Raw genomic sequence first — 21,765 nt, 5'->3', positions numbered from 1 at the left:
CAGCCATTGAATGTCGTCAGTATATGGTAAGAAAGTTGGAGTTTTGTATATTTACGATGGTTTCAACACGCGATTTGACCAAAGTCATAGATAATATTCCAAAATTTTAAGTTTGATAATGCATACCGGTGATTGATACTATGGATAATTGCGATGAAATCGATATCATATCAAATTGGCTGATATCATTGATTATGTAGGGGCCGATACGAGAACGATTTGCAGTATTTTTAGCGCAAAATAGCCTTGATAAAAATATATATTTTGGAAAAAAAATCATCATTTTACTCACTGCGCCATCTGGTTGTGAATCTAACGTGAACTCGTCAATGGCTAGTTAGCTCTTGTCAAAATATGTAATGTGTCAAACCAGTCGGGTGACGTCTTTAGAGAACCCCCATTGAACTGACAGGAGCCAACATATCGGGTATCCCACTGACATTTTCCCTTTGTTTTCTTATGAATTGGGTATTCCACTGACAGTTCTGCTTGAGATTTTGCTAACGATCCTAGCATCAATCATAGCACCCGGCTGTGTCAAACAAATCGAAAAGTCGCAACCAAGGTGTGTATATATATTATTAATATTTATACGCACCTTGGTCGCAACTGGCGCAATATTCTCGAATCAAGTTAGCCCTCTAAATATTTATTGTGTGTTGTCAGAGCAAATAATAATACTCCAAATACTATTGCAACAATTATCGTTATGTTGTTTCCCGAAGATACATATTTTAATGCCCTTCGCCGGAATGAAGATTTCGAGCGGCTCCAGGTGGCTTATGAATACAAATCGGATAAATTCCACTTCAAAACAAAGGATTTCGCGAAGCAATTCGCTCACATTTACTCATCACGTCTGGAGCAAATGGTTGGATTGTTACAAACTCGTATCAAGCAGAAATGGGGTAAATGAAAATACATTTCATTGGCAAATTTAATATTACCAAATTCTACCTGCAGGTGACAAGTACCCTGTCAAACAACTGGCCGACCTAAAGGAGGATAGTCCGGAACAGTGTATCATTATCGGTACGCTGTTCAAGCATCAGGAACTGAAGCCCAGTATTCTGCGAGAAATCTCCGAGGAGAATCAGCTGGCTCCGCAGCCTCCACGGTCACACTACAGTGACGAGGCCGACATTCTTATCCTGGAGGATGCGTTGCAGCGGATTCGTCTTTTCGGAAAACTGGATGTTCACTCTGTTGTCACTGGCGTAGTTTGTGCAGTGTTAGGTAAGAACTTGATGTGTTTTTTGGTACATTTCTAGCTATCACGAATTTAGAAGAATTTCTATGAATAGTTTATATTGCTCTTCTATTACATGCTCGTATATTGCGATCGTTTATAAAAATCAAATGCCCTTCAAGGAAAAGACAGTAAGTGATCAAGGAGAAAAGCTTTCATGGGTTTCGCATTTTTTGGTTGCACTTCAATTGGTCGTTTAAGTTTCCAAAATGCACAAATTATTTTATTCGTTCATGCATACTTATTACTTATTAACATTGTTAATTAATAAAAGGAAAAACGGAGACAATTGATATTGGAATTCAAGATGTAAATAGAGGAATCATACAAAATTGGAATGGTATATCTCAACATGAAACAAATTATACAAATCAATTGCCAAGTTTCATTCCGACAAAACAATAATTTATTTTCAATGCCAGTGTTGAACACGTCACATTTTGATTATAGGTTACGAGGATGGCGATGGGCGCTTCCGCGTAGATGAGTACCTGTTTTATGAGAGCGGTCCCCAAAAGTCGTTGGACTCGTTAAGTAGTTCTCCTCTAGTTGTATTTATATCAGGCTTGAATCAGGTATATTATTTCGTTACTTTGCAATTTCTGCAAAAACCAATCCTTTTTCGATTCGAACAGGCCTCGCCAAATGATCTTTCTATGCCTATGGAACTGCTACAGCAGTGGATTTTTGGAAACCTCGAAGGTCTTTGCGAGGCTCACGATTGGGAGGCAGCTTGTGTTGTACGAGTGATCATAGCTGGCAACTCTGTAAAGTCAGCTGTTAAGCCGAAAAATAACTTCCACGGCCGAACCACGAACGATGGCAACGATCTGACGAACGCTGTCCAATCGGTGGATACGTTTGTCCACAACTTGTGTCAATCGGTGAACGTGGATCTCATGCCGGGCGAGTTCGATCCAGCGAATCACATGTTACCGCAGCAGCCAATGCATCATTGCATGTTTCCAAAGGCAGTGCCTTTCAGGAGTTTCAGGGGCGTTCCAAATCCGTACGCGTGTAGCATTGCCGATCGTGAAATTTTCGGTACATCCGGGCAGAATGTTCACGATATTTCTCGTTATTCCAAGATTGAAGATCCATTGGAAGCTTTGAAAAGCACGCTGGTTTGGAGTCACCTTGCACCTACTGCTCCGGATACTTTGCCCTGCTACCCATACTACCAGCAGGATCCGTTTGTAATTGATGAGCGTCCACATATATACTTTGCCGGTAATACCGGTGTGTTCAGGACGGACTTGATGGAAGGTACCGACGGTCAGCGAACGCGGTTGGTTTGTATTCCAACTTTTGTGGAAACACATTCTGTGGCTGTGGTGAATTTAGCTACTCTTGATTGTCGAGAGATTTCCTTTAAAATTAACAGTTTTGATGAAGAAGAGTAATATGTAAATTGTATCAAATAAAAGTACATTGAATAACGAATACTAACTTTGATTTACAAACAAAATGTATTAATTGAGTACCCGAAAACAAACTCCACTGTTTACCTTCTCCTTGATTCGTTGGCTGGGAGAAAGCAGGAATCCACAATCCAGCAATTACACGCTCCAATTATCGCGTTCACAACCCTCCGTTTTCTTTCTAACTCCAAATCTGATACGTAGAACTTTTGCACTTAATTTCACGTACGGAATCACAAAATCCAGATTCCGTAAATTACCGAAAAAACTTCCTTTCTCGTATAAAAAATATTGCCTTTAGTTTATTTTACGACTGTGGTACAAAGTTTGAACACTTCTATATTTGTCCATGATCGGTTGGCTACTAGCTTGGCCGGCAATTTTATTGGTGTATATTAGTAGCAATGTTTCATTTCAGTCTGTTCCTGCATGCCTTTCTAAGTGTTTCCTTTTCGTTTGTGTTATCTATGTTATAACTATTATTTGTGGTAGTGTAGTGACAAGAGATACTCAATTTTGTGTACCGTTGTATGTAGAACAGTTATAATTTTTACTTATTTAATTCTAGATTTAAGTTTTAATTCAATGCATGTAAGTGTTGTGTATTCTTGTGTTTAATTTATACTAAACGGCTACATTACCGGCCCCCTTGAACTAGCTTCAATAATTACATTTCATTTGCACTGTTCATCAGTTGCTAATTTCTACAAATTCAAATAGTTGGCAGTTCCGTAGACGTCTTTGTTCGTTGATACTCATCGAAAGGCAGTGGACAGATGCGATTGACTGCACGTTTGTATACTCCGGTCGCCGTTTTCACCGTCACCACTCGAACGACTCCGTCCAAACCTGGATGTAATCCAATGATCCTCGCTAGAGGCCAACAAAGCGGTGGCAGGTTGTCCTCTCGTAGCACGGCAATACTTCCGATTTGGATGGTGTTCATTGGCAGGTTCTTCGTTGCCACTTGCAGCTGCGTGAGGTATTGCTTGCTCCATCGTTGCCAATAACGCGTATTGCTTGCTCCATCGTTGCCAATAACGCTGGAACATTTGCTGAGTTTGCTGGTAGTGGTCAAGTCGGTTTGTGGGTTTTGAAATGAAATTGGGTTCGGGCAAAGCTTTCATGGCTGAGCCAATCAGGAAATGCGCGGGGGTTAGCGCTTCAAATTCCGTGGGGTCATCTGATAGGGGCGACAAAGGCCGTGAGTTTAAAGTAGCGGTTATCTGAACTAGGAGGGCGGTAAAGTGATCGTAACTGAGCTGTTGAAGACCGATCTCTTTCTTCAACGCAGTTTTCACGGAGCGAACGGCAGCTTCCCATAATCCTCCGAAGTTGGGAGCGCGAGGTGGGATAAACTTCCACTCAATTCCTTTCTGAGAAAGTTCGTTGCAGATGGCATTACAGCTAGTCTGGTTATTCAGCATTTCGTGTAGCTCTTTAAGTTCATTACGGGCTCCAGAGAAATTCTTGGCGTTGTCAGAATGTATCTCGGCTGGCATTCCACGGTAGCCGATGAATCGGCGCAAGATCGAAATGAAACTTTTGGTAGACAGGTCACTAGCAATCTCAAGGTGCATTGCCTTTGTTGTGAAGCAGACGAACACCGCAATATATACTTTTGTTGGAGCTGCGTTTCGACGTGCTGGCTTCAAATAAAATGGCCCACAGTAATCAACGCCAGTTATCAAGAAAGGTCGTCCTGGGCGTACGCGACCAGCGGGTAGCTGTCCCATGGGTTGCTGGATGGGCGTTGGATTAGTTCGGAAACAGCGAATGCATTTTCGAAGGACGACGTTGACGACACGCTTACCATGTACGGGCCAAAACTCTTGACGTATTTCAGATAATGTTAGCTGTGGACCGCTATGAAAGTTTTGGTAATGGAAGAACTGTATAACCATATCCGTGAAAGGATGATGATCCGGTAAAACAGCGGGATGCTTGGCCGTATAACTTTCATTAGAGAAACGAAGACGTCCACCAACTCTGAGGATTCCGTAATTGTCGAGAAATGGAAATAATCTCTTGAGGTTTGATTTCCGGTCAACTCGTTGTTGTAGTTGCAGAGATTTGATCTCGTCTGGAAATCGTTCGGCTTGTGCGATGCGGGTTAGCGCCATCTTCGCTAATTGTAGTTCATCAGGAAACAGAATAATTGAATCCTTTCTATCGTTCGGGTTTCGACAATGATGAGCAAAACGAAGACAATAAGCAACAATTCGTAGTAGAGGAGGTAATGAAGATCGTAATCTGAACAGCTCATCAGGTGGTTCTTCCACTGTGACCTTGTGAACAACCTCACGAAGTTCCAACTGTTCATCAGGAATGTTGTGGTCTTCGGCTGAGTTAGGCCACACGTCTGTGTTATTTCGCAACCATGGGGGTCCATTCTTCCACAACTGGCTTTGCAGAAAATCGTCGATAGTCATTCCACGCGATACCAAGTCAGCCGGGTTTTCTTTTCCTGCTACATGTCGCCAAGAATGGGAGTAGGTGTAGGTTTGAATCATTGATACTCTGTTAGCCACAAACGTTTGTAATGAGTTTGGTGGAGTTCTCAGCCAATGTAGCACAATTGTACTGTCGGACCAGAATACCGTGCGTACGTTTTCCAATGAGAGAGCCTTAGTTACCTTCGAATGCAAAAGAGCAGCCTCTTTGGCGGCGCAAAGTTCAAGACGAGGTAACGTCAGTCGTTTCAGCGGAGCGACACGTGATTTGGACGATAACAATTCAATTCTAACGTTCCCGGCTTCATCTGTCGTCCGTACGTATAAACACGTACCGTAGGCTAGGGTAGAAGCATCAGCAAAACTATGAAACTGAATATCAACCCATTTGGATACGAATGCGAAACGATTAATCCTTAACTCCGAAATTTTGTCCAATTGGGAGTGGAACGTCTTCCACTTTCTTTCAATGTCGACAGGAACAGGCAAGTCCCATCCTGAGTTGAGCAGAGCGAGCTCTTGCATCAGCATTTTTGCCACAATAATCACCGGTGAGATAAGTCCCAACGGGTCAAAAAGCTTGGCTATGGACGATAGAATGTTCCTTCTCGTCCATGCCTGCTCGCTTGCTGTGATGCAATAGTAGAACCGTAATTGGTCCGTCCCAGGTTCCCAGGTGATTCCCAGAGCTTTCACCTTTTCCTCGGGACTTATATCGAATGAAACTGATAAATTAGTCCCAAGATGTTCGACCGAGATGCCAGCTAGAACTTCTGGCTTATTGGAACACCATTTGCGTAAGGTGAATCCGCCTTTTTTCATCAGTGTATCAAGGTCATTTTGAAGCTGAATGGCTTCATCTACGCTGGATGCTCCACCAATATAATCATCCACGTAAAAATCTCTTATTATAGCTTTAGCAGCTTCTGGGTATCTTGCTCCTTCATCCGCCGCAAGTTGATGAAGAGCGCGAATCGCTAAAAATGACGAGGGCGTCAACCCATAAGTTACCGTTGTCAACTCAAAAACTCGTATAGGTTCATCCGGTGAGAACCGGAAGAAGATGCGCTGTAATCCGGTGTCATCATTGTGTACACGCACTTGCCGGTACATTTTTTCCGTGTCACCAACAAGTGCTACTTCATATTTACGAAACCGAAGGAGCAGGCTGAGGAGCACATCCTGAATTATAGGACCCTTTAGAAGGGCGTCGTTCAGGGAATAACCACTATCCGTGCTGGCCGAACCATCAAATACGACGCGCACCTTTATCGTAGTGCTGGAATCTTTAAATACCGCATGGTGCGGTAGGTAATATACCCTTTTAGCACTCATTGCCGCTGTCTCCTCATGGATCTCCTCTTCAGTTATCTCTCTCATGTGTCCGAGATCCAAATAAACTTGCATAAATGCATTGTACTGCAAACGCATTTCCGGATTCCGTTCCAATTGCTTTTCTAACCTGTTGAATCGTGATAGTGCCATAGTGCGAGAGTTACCCAAAAGTTGATCAAAATTGACCTGCTTCGGTAAACGTACGACGTACCGACCGTTCCTTGTGCGACTGAATGTTTTTGAAAAATGATCTTCGCTGTCTTGCTCCTCTTTTGACCAAGCCACTCGATCTTCAATGCTCTCGATTTCCCAAAACTTCTGTAGCTGGATCTCCAAATTATCCGATGCTGTCGCTAAACAGCTATTAACCACCTTACTCTGCGCTTCTGAAACCTTTCCCGTTATAATCCAACCGAATACGGAGTTTATAAGCATCGGCAAACCTGGCCCTAATGTAATCTGTTTCATCCCACTCTCGAAAAGGAACCGATAGAAGTGCTCCGCTCCAATCAAAATATCGATCCGATTACTGACATTGAAGTTCGGATCAGCCAATTGTATTCCATTTGGAATCCTCCAAAGTGCCACTGGTATGTGTGCCGATGGCAGTTCTGACGTAACCTTCTGAAGAACCAGAAATTCCATGCCCATTGAGAAATCCTGTACCCTAGAACTGATAGTTGTGGTCACCAAGAATCTTGCTCGTGTTTCGGAATGACCAATTCCACTAATTGGTACGTTTATCGTGCGTCGTTTCAGGCCGAGTGTCTGACAGAGTCTTTCACTCAAAATGTTTGCTTGCGAGCCGCTGTCAAGCAATTCTCGGGCTAAATGTTTCCCTCCGTGTTGATCCCGTATGACCAGAACAACGGTAGACAAAAATACGCTAGAGATATTACCACCTTTGGTCCCTACGTTGTATGCTCCAACCGTACCTTGATCGTCAATTCCCTCTTCCTCATTCTCAGACTCATCCTCGTTGGTCGCTAAATTTGTTGCTATCGTATTGTCGTTTCGTTTATTCTCCGATTTGCCAAGCGGGTTAACATTGTTACCGATACTACCACTGCTCGTAGGAAATCCTGGATGGATCAGTGAATTGTGTTTCTTTCCACAGTCTCGACAACTGAATTTTGAACTGCAATCACGCACCCAATGCCCAGACTTTAAGCAGTTGCTACACAACCGTTTGCCGTTCACGAACTGCAATTTTTCTTTCAGTGTCATTCTACTGAACTTGCCACATCGACCCAAGTAGTGCGAGTCCCCACAACAACAGCAGACTGAACCATTCTTCTCATTGTCGGTAGCGGAATGAGCTATTACTCTCTGACGTCTAACTTCCACCCTCTGCAGCGAATGACCTTTCAATTCGACGTTCGATGAAACCGCTTCCAATACCCTTGTTCGCTTCTCTAGGAAATTCACCAGAATCGTGAATGACGGATCCTTTGTTGAAGCCGCGTGATCCTCCCATAACTGGAGCGTCTTCATGTCCAATTTGGAACACATCCAGTGCACTATCATTGCACCCCAATGTTCCGTCTTCTCTCCTAGTTGTTTCAGGATCTTTAGCCGCTGTTCGAATTCATCGACCAATGTATGAATTGCCGATGACGATCCCCTCTCTACCTTTGGGTACTCCATTAGCGCTTGAAGATGCCTTTTCTTCAGCAGATACTCATTAGAGTACCGCTTCGTAATCGTATCCCATGCGATGGGATAGTTATCGTTGGTAAGTGCGAGTGACTCGATGAGTTTAGCTGCTTCTCCTTTCAACGCTGACTTGAGATAATGGAACTTTTGAACGTCACTGAGCTCCCCTGACACATGGATCAGCGACACGTATGTCGATTTGAACGACAACCACCCTTTGTAGTCGCCGTTGAATTCCGGCAATGATATTTGCGGCAGTTGTACTCCAGTATGTGCTCCTACAGTGTGACCATTCCTCCCGATAGTACTGTTTAAATCTGGAACCTCTGTTTCCCTCGGTAATTTTTCCTGCAAGGCAGCCCGTAGCCCGTAGTACAGCTTCTCGAATTCGGAATAAGCTTTATTGCAATCCTCCTCATAAGCACCCCTTTCATCTAGCTCAGCGATATCCTCTTGCACCTCCTCGAATTCTTCGAATTTTGCCTCGATTTTGTCCAACCTCGATTGGACTTCCCCCGTATGCGTATTTGGATCAAAATCCTCTAGAAATTGAGCATGTCGTTTTAAAGAAGCGATAATCCGCTCCCGCTTTTTGACCCTTTCTTTTATTTTTTTCTCAGTCATTACCACAACCACTACCAGAACAGCAAACCGAAATCAGAGTTGCACAGTTTCATCAATATCACTGACAACTAACGTGCAACGTTAGTCACTTGCTACTGACGAAATTCTTAGTCAAATGGTGACTGACGGAGTACGATGCAACACGATACCTGTTGCCGAGCTCCGTCAATACCGAGGGGCACGCACTACCATACGCTTGCTGCCTAGTAATGACATTATAGGTTATTATTTATAGTAATTTTATAATTATTGAGTAGATTGTGAATATTTGAAATATTTTTAGTATTTAATAGGTAATTCCAGTACAGAAAGAGGAACCAACCAATAATGATAATATATAATTGAATCAATATGATAATTACAATAATTAATATTTTATTGTGGTATTTATGGAATTGAATGGAGTAGTTATCAATAATTAAAGTATTCTGAGAAATATTCAAAATACTCTCTGATTTCAACTAGAGAAGGATGCTGGTAAATTAACCCTCTAACGCTCACGACTTTTTATGATGATTTGGATGGCAAAATAGCTTGTGTATGAAAAATGCTTCAATAACAACATCGTAGCCGTTTAATTTTTTTATTGTTTTAAATTGTGTTTGACTGTAAACATAGAGTAAGGCTCGAGGTAAAACTAAAACTAAAGAGTGAGCGCTCATTTTTACTTAATGTTGTAAATCAATAGTTTTACAGTTAGTACTTCAAAATACAATTTTACAATATTTCGCAATTTAGTGAGAGTTGGAACCTCCGAGGGAACCTTGAAGAAATGATGCTCTACACACACCATGGGCGTTAGAAGGTTAAACCTTGAAATAATTTCGTTTATCAAGATTCGTTTTCGGTAAACCAACGAAATATAAGAATAATGCACTGTTAAAAATATGGTAGGTTGGATATGGTTGACTAAAGAATATTTGAGTACACTTTAATCTGCCGTTCTATGCATGGTTATCCCAGCGTGCACAAGGTTTGTGTAGAACATGGGACAACCATCGGTAGAACGGCAGTAATCTTGGGTACAATTTATTAATGAATAAACAATTTTTAAATATGTACTACCGAAATTATTACACAAGTCTTAGTGTAGCAATTACCGAATATTCTATAAAATTTATATTCCCAGGGTTATTTTTTTCAATTTGTGTAAATTCAATTAAATCCGAGTTTTAATATTTGATTATCAACTATTTTTTTTATTTCTTTCGATCTCTTTTTATTATCCTCAAGTCGTGAACCTTTCGTATTTATTATATATTTAGAATAGTCAAACTTCAAATCATACAAACAACTGCGTTCAAGCTAGTGTCATAACATTGTTTATAAATGTTGGAGATTGGATATGTGTTTTGTACAAATCTATATCAATCCGACCATCATTTACAATGTTAGTAAGTTGAATTTTGTTCGCTACATTGCCACATCGTTCAAACCAGTTAGCATACACAAAAATTCCTGTTGGCACAATGCCACTGGGTGGTTTTATTGGAGCGCAGTGCAGCGTGTAGGTCTTCGATCTACCGATGATGTATTCAAATCCTACCACATTACCATACACGACTCGTGTTCTTCCATGTGCCCTATATTTAAACTCACACCAATCTCCAATATGAATTTCATCATGCGTTCCTCCAGACTGGACTAAAATAGGATCAACTCTCCTATCATTATTCCTAACAAAACGGTATAGGCGATCTGAACTAACGGTATCCTTAACATTGTTAAACAACCAAACGACAGTTGACTTTTTCACAAAAACTTCTTTTCCATCTGAATTCTGTATTTTGAAGTACAGTCGTGATGATTTAATTGATACTGAAATTCGAAGCGTGTTATAGTTTATGCTAAATACCCAAACTTGTATTATGTCCATACATACCATTTCCCTTGATGAGATGTTTAATTTCAATGTTGTTAGCGCTTTCTCCTAGCATAAGCCGCAATTCATCTTCAACATCCAAAGGTACATACATCTCGGCATGCATGCTGGAATCACCGTTTGAAGCCACAGTTATATCCAAATGATCCAAATCGAGATCCAAATAGTTGTGCTCATCATCCAAGTCAACATCTGCATCAGCATATGTATTGACTTCATCATCATTCCGTTCTTCGTTCGTGATGGGTGTTTCAAAAGGAATTTCAGACCTTATTTCAGGAAATAATGCTGAGATCGAGGCTGAGATAGGATGCACAGCCTGAAGACCCAGGTGCAACATTTCATTTTCAGCGTCAACTTGGGCATTCAGAACAGTTTGTTCGATTTCCTCTAGGCCCGGAAGTTGAAATGTCTGGCAGGTTTTGGAACTCTTCTTCGAATTGACTCCATAACATTGCAGTATATTTTCTGCATAGTTCATAAAGTCTACTCTATGAACTCTATGCAATAAGTCCAGCATTGAAAATTAACAATTGTTGAACACAAAGTAGTCAATGATCTCAAATGGCGAAAAAATTCTTCACAATCTTGACTGCCGAATAATGTTGGCTAAAAGTATTCATCCATTGATTTTTCTCTGAAGAAATTGATGAGTTTGATCAATTCATGGAAATTCATTTCAATGCACGCGTAGATATTTGCCGCTATCATAAAGCAGCTCCTGTTTTTCCTACAACAAGTCTTCCAGATACGGAGAGCCATTACAGTAAACGCCATCCTATAAATACGACATAGAGGACTGAGCGATGAGTCTATGAAAGCTTCATTCACATATCGCATTATTTTAAGATACATCACAGTTCCACTACCTCCAGGAATATTTGTTAGAACCCATTCCTCAATTTTTGGGTTTAGTAGCTTTGTAATAGAAGAATAATTCATTTTGTCATTCGACAAAATGTCTCCAACATTCAATTTATGTATTGTGCGTGGCATATTCTGAACAACGATCCTTAGGTGTGCTTTAGATGCGATGAAATTTCCTGAAAAAAGTTTATACAAAAATTTGTCGACATGATATTGATAGAAATGCTCGTAGAAATGTTATGAATGACAACTAATGTCAATAAATTAATAATTTTTAAATATATTCTTACCTATTCTTATACCACTTCCTGAGTTGAACAAATTGTTTCGCATCTTGCCCATGATATGCACAGTGTCTTGAATGCAGTGGTGACCGTAATCATTCTCAAATGGAGTATTGAACCAATGGATCCAGTCTGCTGGTACATTCGTTAGTTGCACATTTTTGTACATTCCACAGAATTGTTTTTGAGAACATGTATATCGTGAATCGCCATCTGAAGAGCTTCCTGGAACTAATATACCAACAGAATTTAGTTTCTCTATTACGAATATGCGTCGTTTGGTTACTGGTGCTGCAGTAAACTTATCACATCCCACAACCATCAAACAGAAAGGTGGGGCACCTTTTTTTAAGGGTCTATAGTGACTACGGCGTTGATGGTCAGTGTGGAGGAGTTCAATTCTTTTTTCATCTGTGAAACACTTTCAAGGTCTCTCTGTAATAATACAGGCATTCCTGTCTCATCATCTTTCGGCAGAAGAGTTCCAATTATATTTCCAGAAGCAGGATCGATTTGTAATTTAGAAACTAGCCTCGTTGCATCCTCGGATAGCCAAACAACAGGTGGAGAATCCGTGAGTTCCAAAAATTTCTTCAGCTGCTCAACTCGCAATTCCCCTTCTTTAACTCGATCAATAGTTTTGTGTAGATGTTTTTGTGCAGTTCTCAACGAAATTAACGGCAATGTTGATTTAAGCGTATTATAAGCCTTCGGTCCTGCTAAAATATACATGTAGGTGCAATACGTCTTAAACTCATCTGCAAATTTGATCCTTTTCCCGCTCCAGAAGGAGTTTAGATTTCATACTAGGTGAAGCCGTATTAGAAGTCGTTTCAATATCCAGGATACATGGTGTAGAATTAGACGACCGTCCCGAACTCGAATCGATTTGGAGTTGTTCAGCTATATTAACGATTCGTTGAGTGTACTCATAATAGCTTGTGATTAATGGCTGATTAGAATCGATTTCACGAACGAGCATCCAATTCCGATTTTCTGATCGAGACCGACTTGCGACTTTTAACTAAAACGAAGTAAAAATAACACAAATCTTTAGCATCAGTAGAACGTTGAATCAGCAACACGTAACGCAAACACGGACAAAATGTTGGGAATGAACTGTGAATATACATTAGTGTCATGTGAATAAATAAAACTTAAAACCAACCATTTAGCAAGCTATTTATTAATAAAAAAGAAGGGTGAAACGGAAAACATTGAGCATTCTAGGGTTTCAAGGAACTCTAACCAACCTGTGAGTCAACAACGACAGCTTTGCTAGCATCCAGAATCTCGATAGTGACTGCTTCGTTTCCTGGTTCGATTTCCTCGGCTAGATACTCCTCCAAAACGCCTTCGCCGGGAATGTCTGACTCCAAGAGGTCCTTGTGAGATGCACTGCTTTCAGTTACTGTTGTCTGCTGCTCCTGATTTCTTACATTTTCCTTCTTGGTTCGAGTAAAAGCTGTCCGGATGTCCTTGTTCATGACCGGAGGAGTATACTTTGGATGTGACTTGGTGTAGTGTTTGAAGAAATTAGATAGTGTTGGGTGGAACACGCCAGGTCGTGCTTCGGTCAAGGCAACATTGCACGGCAATTTACAGCTGACGCAAACGACTTTTGCTACCGGAGGCTCTGCTTCATTTTTGGACACAATTACTTGAACATCTCCGGGTTTCACCTGACCTGGCACCGATTTTGTGTTCAAGAAATTTGCGACGAGAACTGCAATCCGGTTCTGATACACGCTAGCGTTAAAATCGGCTTCACTTTCCATCGAGCCGAGCATCGAGCTTCCCGCAGAAGTAGTGGGCGTATGCTTTCGCTTCTTCATGGTTTTCTGGTTCGGTGTTATATCCACCGAACGATGGGAACCAACGCGACTGTTTAAATCCGCATTCAAAAACGGGATGGTTAATTCTCGGATGCGTTTTACCATGTAGCCAAGGAAAATCTTCGGACCTACATCCAACGGGAGACTTCCGATGGCATGCTCATCCAGATTTCCCAGAATTATGAGCCGATCGAATTTTCTTTCCTCCAAGGCTTTCCTTAGTTCAACCGGCACAGCTTCAATATGATGCGCTATTGTTTTCCACAACGCCTCCCGGTGAACGGTGTCCTCATCCTTCGTGAATAAGTCCTGAATTATTGTATTTATGTATTAGGAAATTGAAACAATCATTTTATTATAATATCAATTATTAACTTACCATGTTCAATGGCTTTCCGATTCGGACCAATTATTTCAACAACAAACAACGATAGTAAATGTTTTTGACAAGATTTCGACCCACTTTTCAAGAATCGTTTCAAAACAAAAAAATAACCTCGAAAAAATCACCTAACATGGTTTTTGACATTAAACACGCTCACAGACTCCAACTCAATGTAAATATTTTTTACCCTTCGTATTAACCCTAAATAAGTGTGTAAATTTTGCAATATTTTGTGTAATTATCTGTTCATTTTGTTGGTAATGAAGGTAATTTAAATAATTTTGTCAATATTGACAATAATTTAAATACTATGAATGGTAATTACACTATTTTGCGTATTTTTGTTAGTAGTTTCAAAATTGAAATATAATGAACGAATATTTGTCAATAATCATGGTATTTTAGATGTTTTTTGTGTAATGAAATTATATTTTCGAATCGCTGCTTGGTATTGAATCAGGAGGGCGCGCCCCTCGGTCAATACGCTTTGACCGATCAAGTAGGCTGTAAAAATGTCCGTAACGAATTGTTGATTGTCGTAGATTGTATTTAATTTTCAACGAGCAAAGTTACGATTTCCGTTCCGGTTGTTGAGTTTGATTTTTGTTTAAAGAATTATTATGCCGATCGGTGAGAACAGTAGTGTGGGGTGTTCCTCTATGCAGAGAAAGCGAGCTCACGGCAGGAAAAGTTTTGCCGAAATTGTCAAAGAGTGTTGCAAAATCGAAGGCATTAAATATTATTGTGCTATTGATCCTGACAGTGGTTGTACTTATATACAGGAGAATTTCGATTCAGGAAATTTGGTACGACACTTCCGGAACAAACATAAAACGGCAGCGGAAATCAAAGGGCTCTTTCCCGATGGAAATCAAGAAAAAAGGTCACGAGTAATCACTAAGCGCCTTGTTTCCTTCGACAAGCGAACGTATGTCGAAGGAACCATAAAGCTTGTCACGCAACACAACCTGCCTTTGAACTGCTTTCAATGGGAGGGTCTGAAAATGTTGCTTGATCCTATAGCAGATGCTGTGAACATAAAAGTATCCAGATCAAACATACCATATGTTGTCTAGCATTTTAAAGCAAGAAGCGAAATTTGTTGAACTGGGAACTCAGTATTCTGAAATGTGTAAATTAAGACAATTTAATCGTTCCAATAAATAAATGTAAGAAAAAAATACATTTTCAGGTTTGGGCAAGGATGATTGGAGATTTATCAGAGATTACGTTGATGCTACCAGGCCGTTATATCACTGTACAAAGGTTATGCAGGCCGATCATTATCCCTTGTCACAATTCTACATCGACTGGTTGGTTGCCATTCAGGAGGTCAGTATGCTGAAAGGCAATCCTTTCTCTAATGCCCTTGTATCAACATGCACAAATCGATTGGAACGTCTTCGCAACAACATGGCATTTAAGGCATCTTTATATTTGGATCCGAGGTTGAACTTCCTTGATTCTACAGTTTTTGAGTCTACTAATGAGAAAGCAGAAATTCAGGTATTTTTCAGTAACGTGCACGTACACCCAACCTTTTTCTATTTTTTTTATGTAAATGAATTATAAAATTCTTGATTTTTGATTTTTTTTTGTTTTTCAAACAAAAAAACATTTTTAGACATTATTTTTATCAATTCTTATGTTGAATTATGTTAAAATAATATGTTCTTTTCAGAATTTTATTGCAGATACTTGGAAACGAATTCGCTCTCTAAGCCCGGTGGTGTCTTCTGATGAAAAGGAACACACGAATGCATTTGATTTTAACGACAAAGTCGATGATATATTGATCAAAATGTTTGGTGGGACATTCAATACAAGCTCTGACAATTCTTCAACTTTTTATAATCAAATAAGAGCTTTGGATACACAGGATCGTCAGCCCCATACTTTCAATGTGTGGAAACACTGGGTAGCTCGTAAATATACCCACCCGGAACTACACTCCGTAGCTATGGTTGTTTTGGCTACACCATCCAGTCAGGTATCGGTTGAAAGAGCGTTCAGTGCATTGGCGATAATCCTTTCTGATCAGAGAACTGGTTTAGGAGCGGAAACCCTTTCTAATATTCTTCTAGTCAAATTGAACAAGGATCTTTCAGATAAGGTTATGTCAAACTTTTACATCTGGAACGACACAATCACAGAGATGAATTCAAACAACTAGATTGCAAGACAGGTTTTATATTACTAGATATATGTTAAGGGTTATTATATGAGAACAGATGTTTGTTGAATTGAGTTTGCTTGAAGCAATGTTTCAATAAAAGACGAACTTAATCTTGTTAATAAAAAATATAATTTAAAACAACTTCCCACCTCTTTTCTTACAAAAATTCCAATACAACTCTCTCGTAACATTTGAAAATTTCTATAGTTTTTGTTTCATTTTTCAGGTTGCTCTTTTATGAATCAGTCATGCCAAATCGATAAAGTGGTTCTCAGATTTTCATGAAAATTGGTAGTTTCGTTTCTTATCGCAGGATATTAGACTCGTATTTTTTTATTGTTCCATTAGGGTGCCCATTTCCATTTTAAAATTCAGTGGTCCAAAAAATCCATTTTTCCCCTTTTTCCTAAAGTGATTTTTTTTTCAAAAATTCATAACTTTTGAACTACTGGACCGACTTAGATGATCGACATATCAAATTGAATCCAATAAGCCTAAATTGAAAAAATATATTACACTTGCGAAAAATTGGATTTAGTTTTCGTAATTATTGATTGTATTTGTTTTTTATAGTTTACATGGCCAAAAATACAGGACGCTATATTTTTTATGTTTTTTCTTGAACACTGAGATTTTTTTTATCCATATCCAATAATCAGAGAGGTGTTTCCTTTCATTTTTGTGTTATGATTTTTAAAGTTAACGTGTTTTTAGTCTTCGTTCAATATTCATATGCGACTAGACTGCCATGTGCCTACAATGATTTATAGCGACTGTATCATGGTTACATTATCAATACTTATTATAATTTCTAATCTCAGACTATCATGTTAGACGTAAGGTCTTAAATCAATTTCGACGATTGCTTTATTAATAATATTGAATTTAGATGAAACTTGTTAACTTTGAAAAATCATAACACAAAAACGAAAAATTCATCTCTTCGATTTTTGGATATGTTATGTAAAAAAGTTTTCAAGAAAAAAAATTAAAACTATATTGCCTTTGGTTCCTAAATCATGTAAACGATAAAACACAAATACAATAAATAATTACGAAAACAAAAGGGCAATGGAAATATTTTTCAAAAAAGACAAGCTCATTGGCTTCAATTTGATATGTCGATCATTTGAATCGGTCCTGTATCTAAAGTTTATGAAATTTTAAAAAGTCAGTTTTGGAAAAGGTTATAAGTTGATTTGGCGGACCACTCTAAAATGTTAATCGGAAAGAATAAAAAATAATGAAAAATTTATAAAAAAAAACGGATTCAATATTCCGCGATAAGGAATATAACTACCAATTGTCATGAAAATCTGAGAACCACTATATCGATTTGGCATGGAATGGCTGAATAACAAGCTTGATTTTACCAGAATTTGGCTTGCTTAACACATTGAGCCCATGCCAGTCCCTAGGGGCCGACATTGAGCTTTTCGTTAGAAAAACATTAATCACTGGACTGACAGTTACTAAATAAGGAAATAAAAAAGGACATGGTTTATTTTCGGATGTTTCACGATATGTGATTTCTCTCAAGCCGAATTTTTGACTATTTTCTATTTATACAATAAATATCGATATTATTATTGTGCAAATGTTTTTGATGCGTATTGAATGTAAACCGCAGCAAAAACAATCCGGGGCTTAACGGGGCAATAATTTATCCTCAATTAAAATTGACCTTATCAGTTCTCCCTCATTATTCCAGCATAAATGTCATACCGCAATTGCAGGTGCGCCACTCCAACCCAATCATTCTCTTAGTTATTTATAAATGTTTATACACTACTAGAATTAGGAAGCATTGATGTTAACATACTACTAAGTCCCAACGAATCACCTGAGAATCTATGGAACTCATTAAACAAGACGACCGGTTTAACTTTCCTTTCAAATAAAAACCTGATTGAAAATGGGAAGGATTAGCAGATATCTTTTGATTCTATTACAAAATATCAACTAATTGTTCTCCTCAACTTATTTTAAATTTCAATAAATTACCATTAAACCCAGACACACTAAGATAAGGAAACAGTTCGTTACATGTATCAATTCCTTACTTTACACATAAGGTGTTTATAGCGGTTGAATTCAGGACATAAATTTCAACTAGCAATGACAAATCTTCACATGTGAGGATAATGAAGAAATTCTTTCGATGAAATTTCTGCCCGGCATCCAAATGCACGTATTTGGCAGATCCTATACTCATTTATATATTTTATTCTCCTCGATGTTTAGCATTTTCATATAATAAGGATATTCACGAAGCCCTATAAACCCTGATAAATGTATAAATTTCCATTAAACAAATTGAAAAAAAGTATAAACTTCCATAACACCAAATGACATAGTATTTTCCGTCTTGACCACAATAGTGCAATGGCAAGCAACATGCTTTGATCGTCAGAGCACTCTGACAAACCATTCATCAGCAAAGAGCGAACAACTTGTTTTGTCGGTTTGTGTTTTGTTGCACGTCGTTCGATAGTAATGTTGCAATGGTCATAGTAGCTAAAATATGAGCAGTGACAGTGACAAAAATCAGCTCTGACCGAAATATGAACGATGACGATCGAAAAATAGAAAGAAAACCAACCAAGAAGCACTGCAAGTTACCACGTAAATCGTTGGACAGGTACTCACCTTAGCCCTGTCTCAACAAGGCCTTGAATTCAAATAAATGCAGCAGTAGTTAAACGTGAAATAATCGTCGTCGCAATCCAAGAAAATATATTGTTTCCGAAAAGTGCAACCAGCAGTGCAGACTGTGTTGCAGCACAGTGTCCTCCAATGTAAAAATTTACGTATCCTTCCGTTGTTGTAGAGCGCAAGATGAATGTCGTCACGCTTTTCCCGCCGTTGATCAAATCCAACTCCAAGTTGTTTCCAGTAAATGCAGTAGATGCAATTGTCCTCCCAGTCCGAATCGTACCGCCACGTAGTGTCAGCAGGAATTGCTGCTGACCGAATTAGTTCTGGATGCGAAGATCCTCCGATAGTAGCCAACGATGTACCGAAAAAATGTTCAATGAAGATACTATATAGCACCACTCAAAGTTTGTGATTGATTGGACAGACACTCACCTGAGGCCAGTCCACAATAGGCCTTGAATATCCAGGAATGAAATCTTTATGTAACTCCAAATATCGGCTTCGAAATATGCAGTCCTTCCAGCGATTTGTAGAATACAGCTTTTAATGCGATGTATGTATGCCACCAGTCGATTAATGTTTCATGAACCTCTCCAAGTGAACAACTTATCGAGTGTTGCAATATGGAGTCGTGTGACGTCAAAAGCGGCAATCGTTTCAAGTTTATATGCAACAAAAAAAAACTCAAAAGCACCAGAAAGTTTGCGCGAACAAATTGGAAAGCCACTCACCTGTGGCCTGAGAAATATAGGCCTTGTATTATTTTTTCCAACTGATATCACGATTACTATCCGTTGTTGCGCGACTATTCCCGTGTGACAGAAGGGCGAATAGCATATGATGATGGTATAAGCTTTCCGTTGTTGCAGGAGAGAGTGAAGTCCTCAGTCGATGAGCCTTACAACAGCAAATCCGTTGCTCCGTTGGCCTACAGCCTCTATTATTCCTCCGAACAATGTCCCACCGATTTCAATGACCTTCTCCAGCCGCTGATCCTGGTCACGGCACCACAAAATGTTTACCTTCTCCTTGATTCGTTGGCTGGGAGAAAGCAGGAATCCACAATCCAGCAATTACACGCTCCAATTATCGCGTTCACAACCCTCCGTTTTCTTTCTAACTCCAAATCTGATACGTAGAACTTTTGCACTTAATTTCACGTACGGAATCACAAAATCCAGATTCCGTAAATTACCGAAAAAACTTCCTTTCTCGTATAAAAAATATTGCCTTTAATTTATTTTACGACTGTGGTACAAAGTTTGAACACTTCTATATTTGTCCAAGATCGGTTGGCTACTAGCTTGGCCGGCAATTTTATTGGTGTATATTAGTAGCAATGTTTCATTTCAGTCTGTTCCTGCATGCCTTTCTAAGTGTTTCCTTTTCGTTTGTGTTATCTATGTTATAACTATTATTTGTGGTAGTGTAGTGACAAGAGATACTCAATTTTGTGTACCGTTGTATGTAGAACAGTTATAATTTTTACTTATTTAATTCTAGATTTAAGTTTTAATTCAATGCATGTAAGTGTTGTGTATTCTTGTGTTTAATTTATACTAAACGGCTACATCCACCATGCACGAAATGCTACCGTATGCTAATGTGCTTAGATCCGTTGTTTGCGATGCTGATTAGCGTCTGGTTATCGCAACATACAGAAGGCGGTCAGTCACTATGTCACTTTTATAACACATTCGGTCTGAGACACCGACGCGAATATAGAAGTAACATTTTTGGACAAGTGACTTTTTTCGTATTTTAGAATATTGTTCAATGAAATGAATAAATTAATGTTAGTGGTAGTAATCTAGAATGTAAGGCATAAGATCATTGCCGGACTATTCTTATTCTATTCTTATTCTATTTTACTCCTTTTTGTCACCGAATTGAACGGATTCATATATTATTCGTCGATAAATCCGTCGTCAGATTCACGCTTGCAAAAGAAAAATACAAATGTTTGACTTTCGTATAGTTATTCGCTAAATACAATGGTCACGCATACACACACTTAGAATTGCACTTGTGGAAGAATTATAAACTGTAGACTATATTCTAATAGTTGGCTTATAGTTTTTTTTATAGTTACAGTTTCGGGGATATTTTTTTATAATAAAGGGTATTTCAATAGGGACGCTACAAAAGTAGACCGATAGGGACAACAAACAACGCCATATTTTTCGCCGCTTTCTTGACATTTCTTTTCAGTAAGGTTTGCCATTTCATAATGGAAAGATATACGATCCAACAACGAGACGAGATTATTAAAATTTACTACCGAAATTCGGAGTCAATGGCCTCAACTTTAAGAGCGATACGTCCAATTTATGGTCGTCATATAGTCCTGCCAGATTAACAATTGTTTGTCTAGTGGGAAAATTTGAATCCAAAGGCACAGTACAAATGTTCCGGTACCAGTGAGACAAAGAAGTGCCCGTAGTGTCGAGAATATTGCTGTCGCTAGCGCATCAATTGAGGAAGACTCAAATCAGTCTCCCACACGTCGTTCTCAAGCGTTGGGCATCTCTGTGACGTTGTTGTGGCGAATTTTGCGAAAAGATCTTAGCCTACATCCTTACAAGATCAAATTGACGCAAGAACTGAAAGCCGATTGACCACCAGAAGCGTCGTATGTTCGTGAATTGGGCTGAGCAACAACTTCAAAATGACCCGGATTTTCATCGAAAAAGCGATCGTCAATAAGCGAAATATGCGTTATTGGTCAGGCAGCAATTCACACGTACTCCATCCCGAAAAAATTACGGTTTGGTGCGGTTTATCGCGGACCGGCACGTTACTGTGAATGGGAATCGCTACCGCTCAATGATAACCGAAGATTTTTGGTCCGAATTGGATGATATTAACTTGGATAATATGTGGTTTCAACAGGACGGCACCACAAGCCACACAACGAATTTAACAATCGATTTATTGAAA

At 39.2% G+C, this 21,765-nt stretch overlaps 4 protein-coding genes across 4 annotated transcripts; 1 reads left to right on the top strand and 3 right to left on the bottom strand.

Moving 5' to 3' along the window:
- Positions 1-538: 538 nt before the first annotated feature.
- Positions 539-2,692, top strand: LOC129779165 (DNA polymerase delta subunit 2). The gene is made up of 4 exons (XM_055786453.1): positions 539-908; positions 964-1,236; positions 1,700-1,824; positions 1,885-2,692. Exons 1-4 carry the CDS (start codon positions 710-712, stop codon positions 2,650-2,652), a joined length of 1,365 nt encoding a protein of 454 aa, XP_055642428.1. The 5' UTR covers positions 539-709; the 3' UTR covers positions 2,653-2,692.
- Positions 2,693-3,425: 733 nt separating this feature from the next.
- LOC129773424 (uncharacterized) lies at positions 3,426-8,738 on the bottom strand. The gene has a single exon (XM_055777031.1). It carries the CDS (start codon positions 8,736-8,738, stop codon positions 3,426-3,428), a length of 5,313 nt encoding a protein of 1,770 aa, XP_055633006.1.
- Positions 8,739-9,971: 1,233 nt separating this feature from the next.
- On the bottom strand, positions 9,972-12,547 carry LOC129773423 (uncharacterized). The gene is given in 4 exon segments (XM_055777030.1): positions 9,972-10,556; positions 10,621-11,106; positions 11,139-11,663; positions 11,778-12,547. Coding segments are annotated over 4 exon segments (1,692 nt in total). The 5' UTR covers positions 11,941-12,547; the 3' UTR covers positions 9,972-10,038.
- Positions 12,526-14,328, bottom strand: LOC129773422 (uncharacterized). The gene is made up of 3 exons (XM_055777029.1): positions 13,986-14,328; positions 13,025-13,915; positions 12,526-12,795 (listed from the first exon to the last, which is right to left on the bottom strand). The coding sequence occupies exons 1-3, from the start codon at positions 13,986-13,988 to the stop codon at positions 12,526-12,528; spliced, it is 1,164 nt and encodes a 387-aa protein (XP_055633004.1). The 5' UTR covers positions 13,989-14,328.
- Between the last annotated feature and the right edge of the window lie 7,437 nt (positions 14,329-21,765).

This window comes from Toxorhynchites rutilus, chromosome 3 (assembly GCF_029784135.1).
Source record: "Toxorhynchites rutilus septentrionalis strain SRP chromosome 3, ASM2978413v1, whole genome shotgun sequence".
Taxonomy (NCBI): domain Eukaryota; kingdom Metazoa; phylum Arthropoda; class Insecta; order Diptera; family Culicidae; genus Toxorhynchites; species Toxorhynchites rutilus.
The sequence above is the reverse complement of the archived record's forward strand: the minus strand, read 5'-3'. Positions and strand labels throughout refer to the sequence as shown.

Excerpts from the sequence above, each read along its gene's own strand:
- LOC129779165 (XM_055786453.1), top strand. The coding sequence starts at position 710 with ATGTTGTTTCCCGAAGATACATATTTTAATGCCCTTCGCCGGAATGAA. Across the intron at positions 1,237-1,699 it reads CGTAGTTTGTGCAGTGTTAG|GTTACGAGGATGGCGATGGG; the intron begins GTAAGAACTTGA and ends TTTTGATTATAG. Across the intron at positions 1,825-1,884 it reads TTATATCAGGCTTGAATCAG|GCCTCGCCAAATGATCTTTC; the intron begins GTATATTATTTC and ends CGATTCGAACAG.
- LOC129773424 (XM_055777031.1), bottom strand. The coding sequence starts at position 8,738 with ATGACTGAGAAAAAAATAAAAGAAAGGGTCAAAAAGCGGGAGCGGATT.
- LOC129773422 (XM_055777029.1), bottom strand. Across the intron at positions 12,796-13,024 it reads CTGTCGTTGTTGACTCACAG|TTAAAAGTCGCAAGTCGGTC; the intron begins GTTGGTTAGAGT and ends ACTTCGTTTTAG.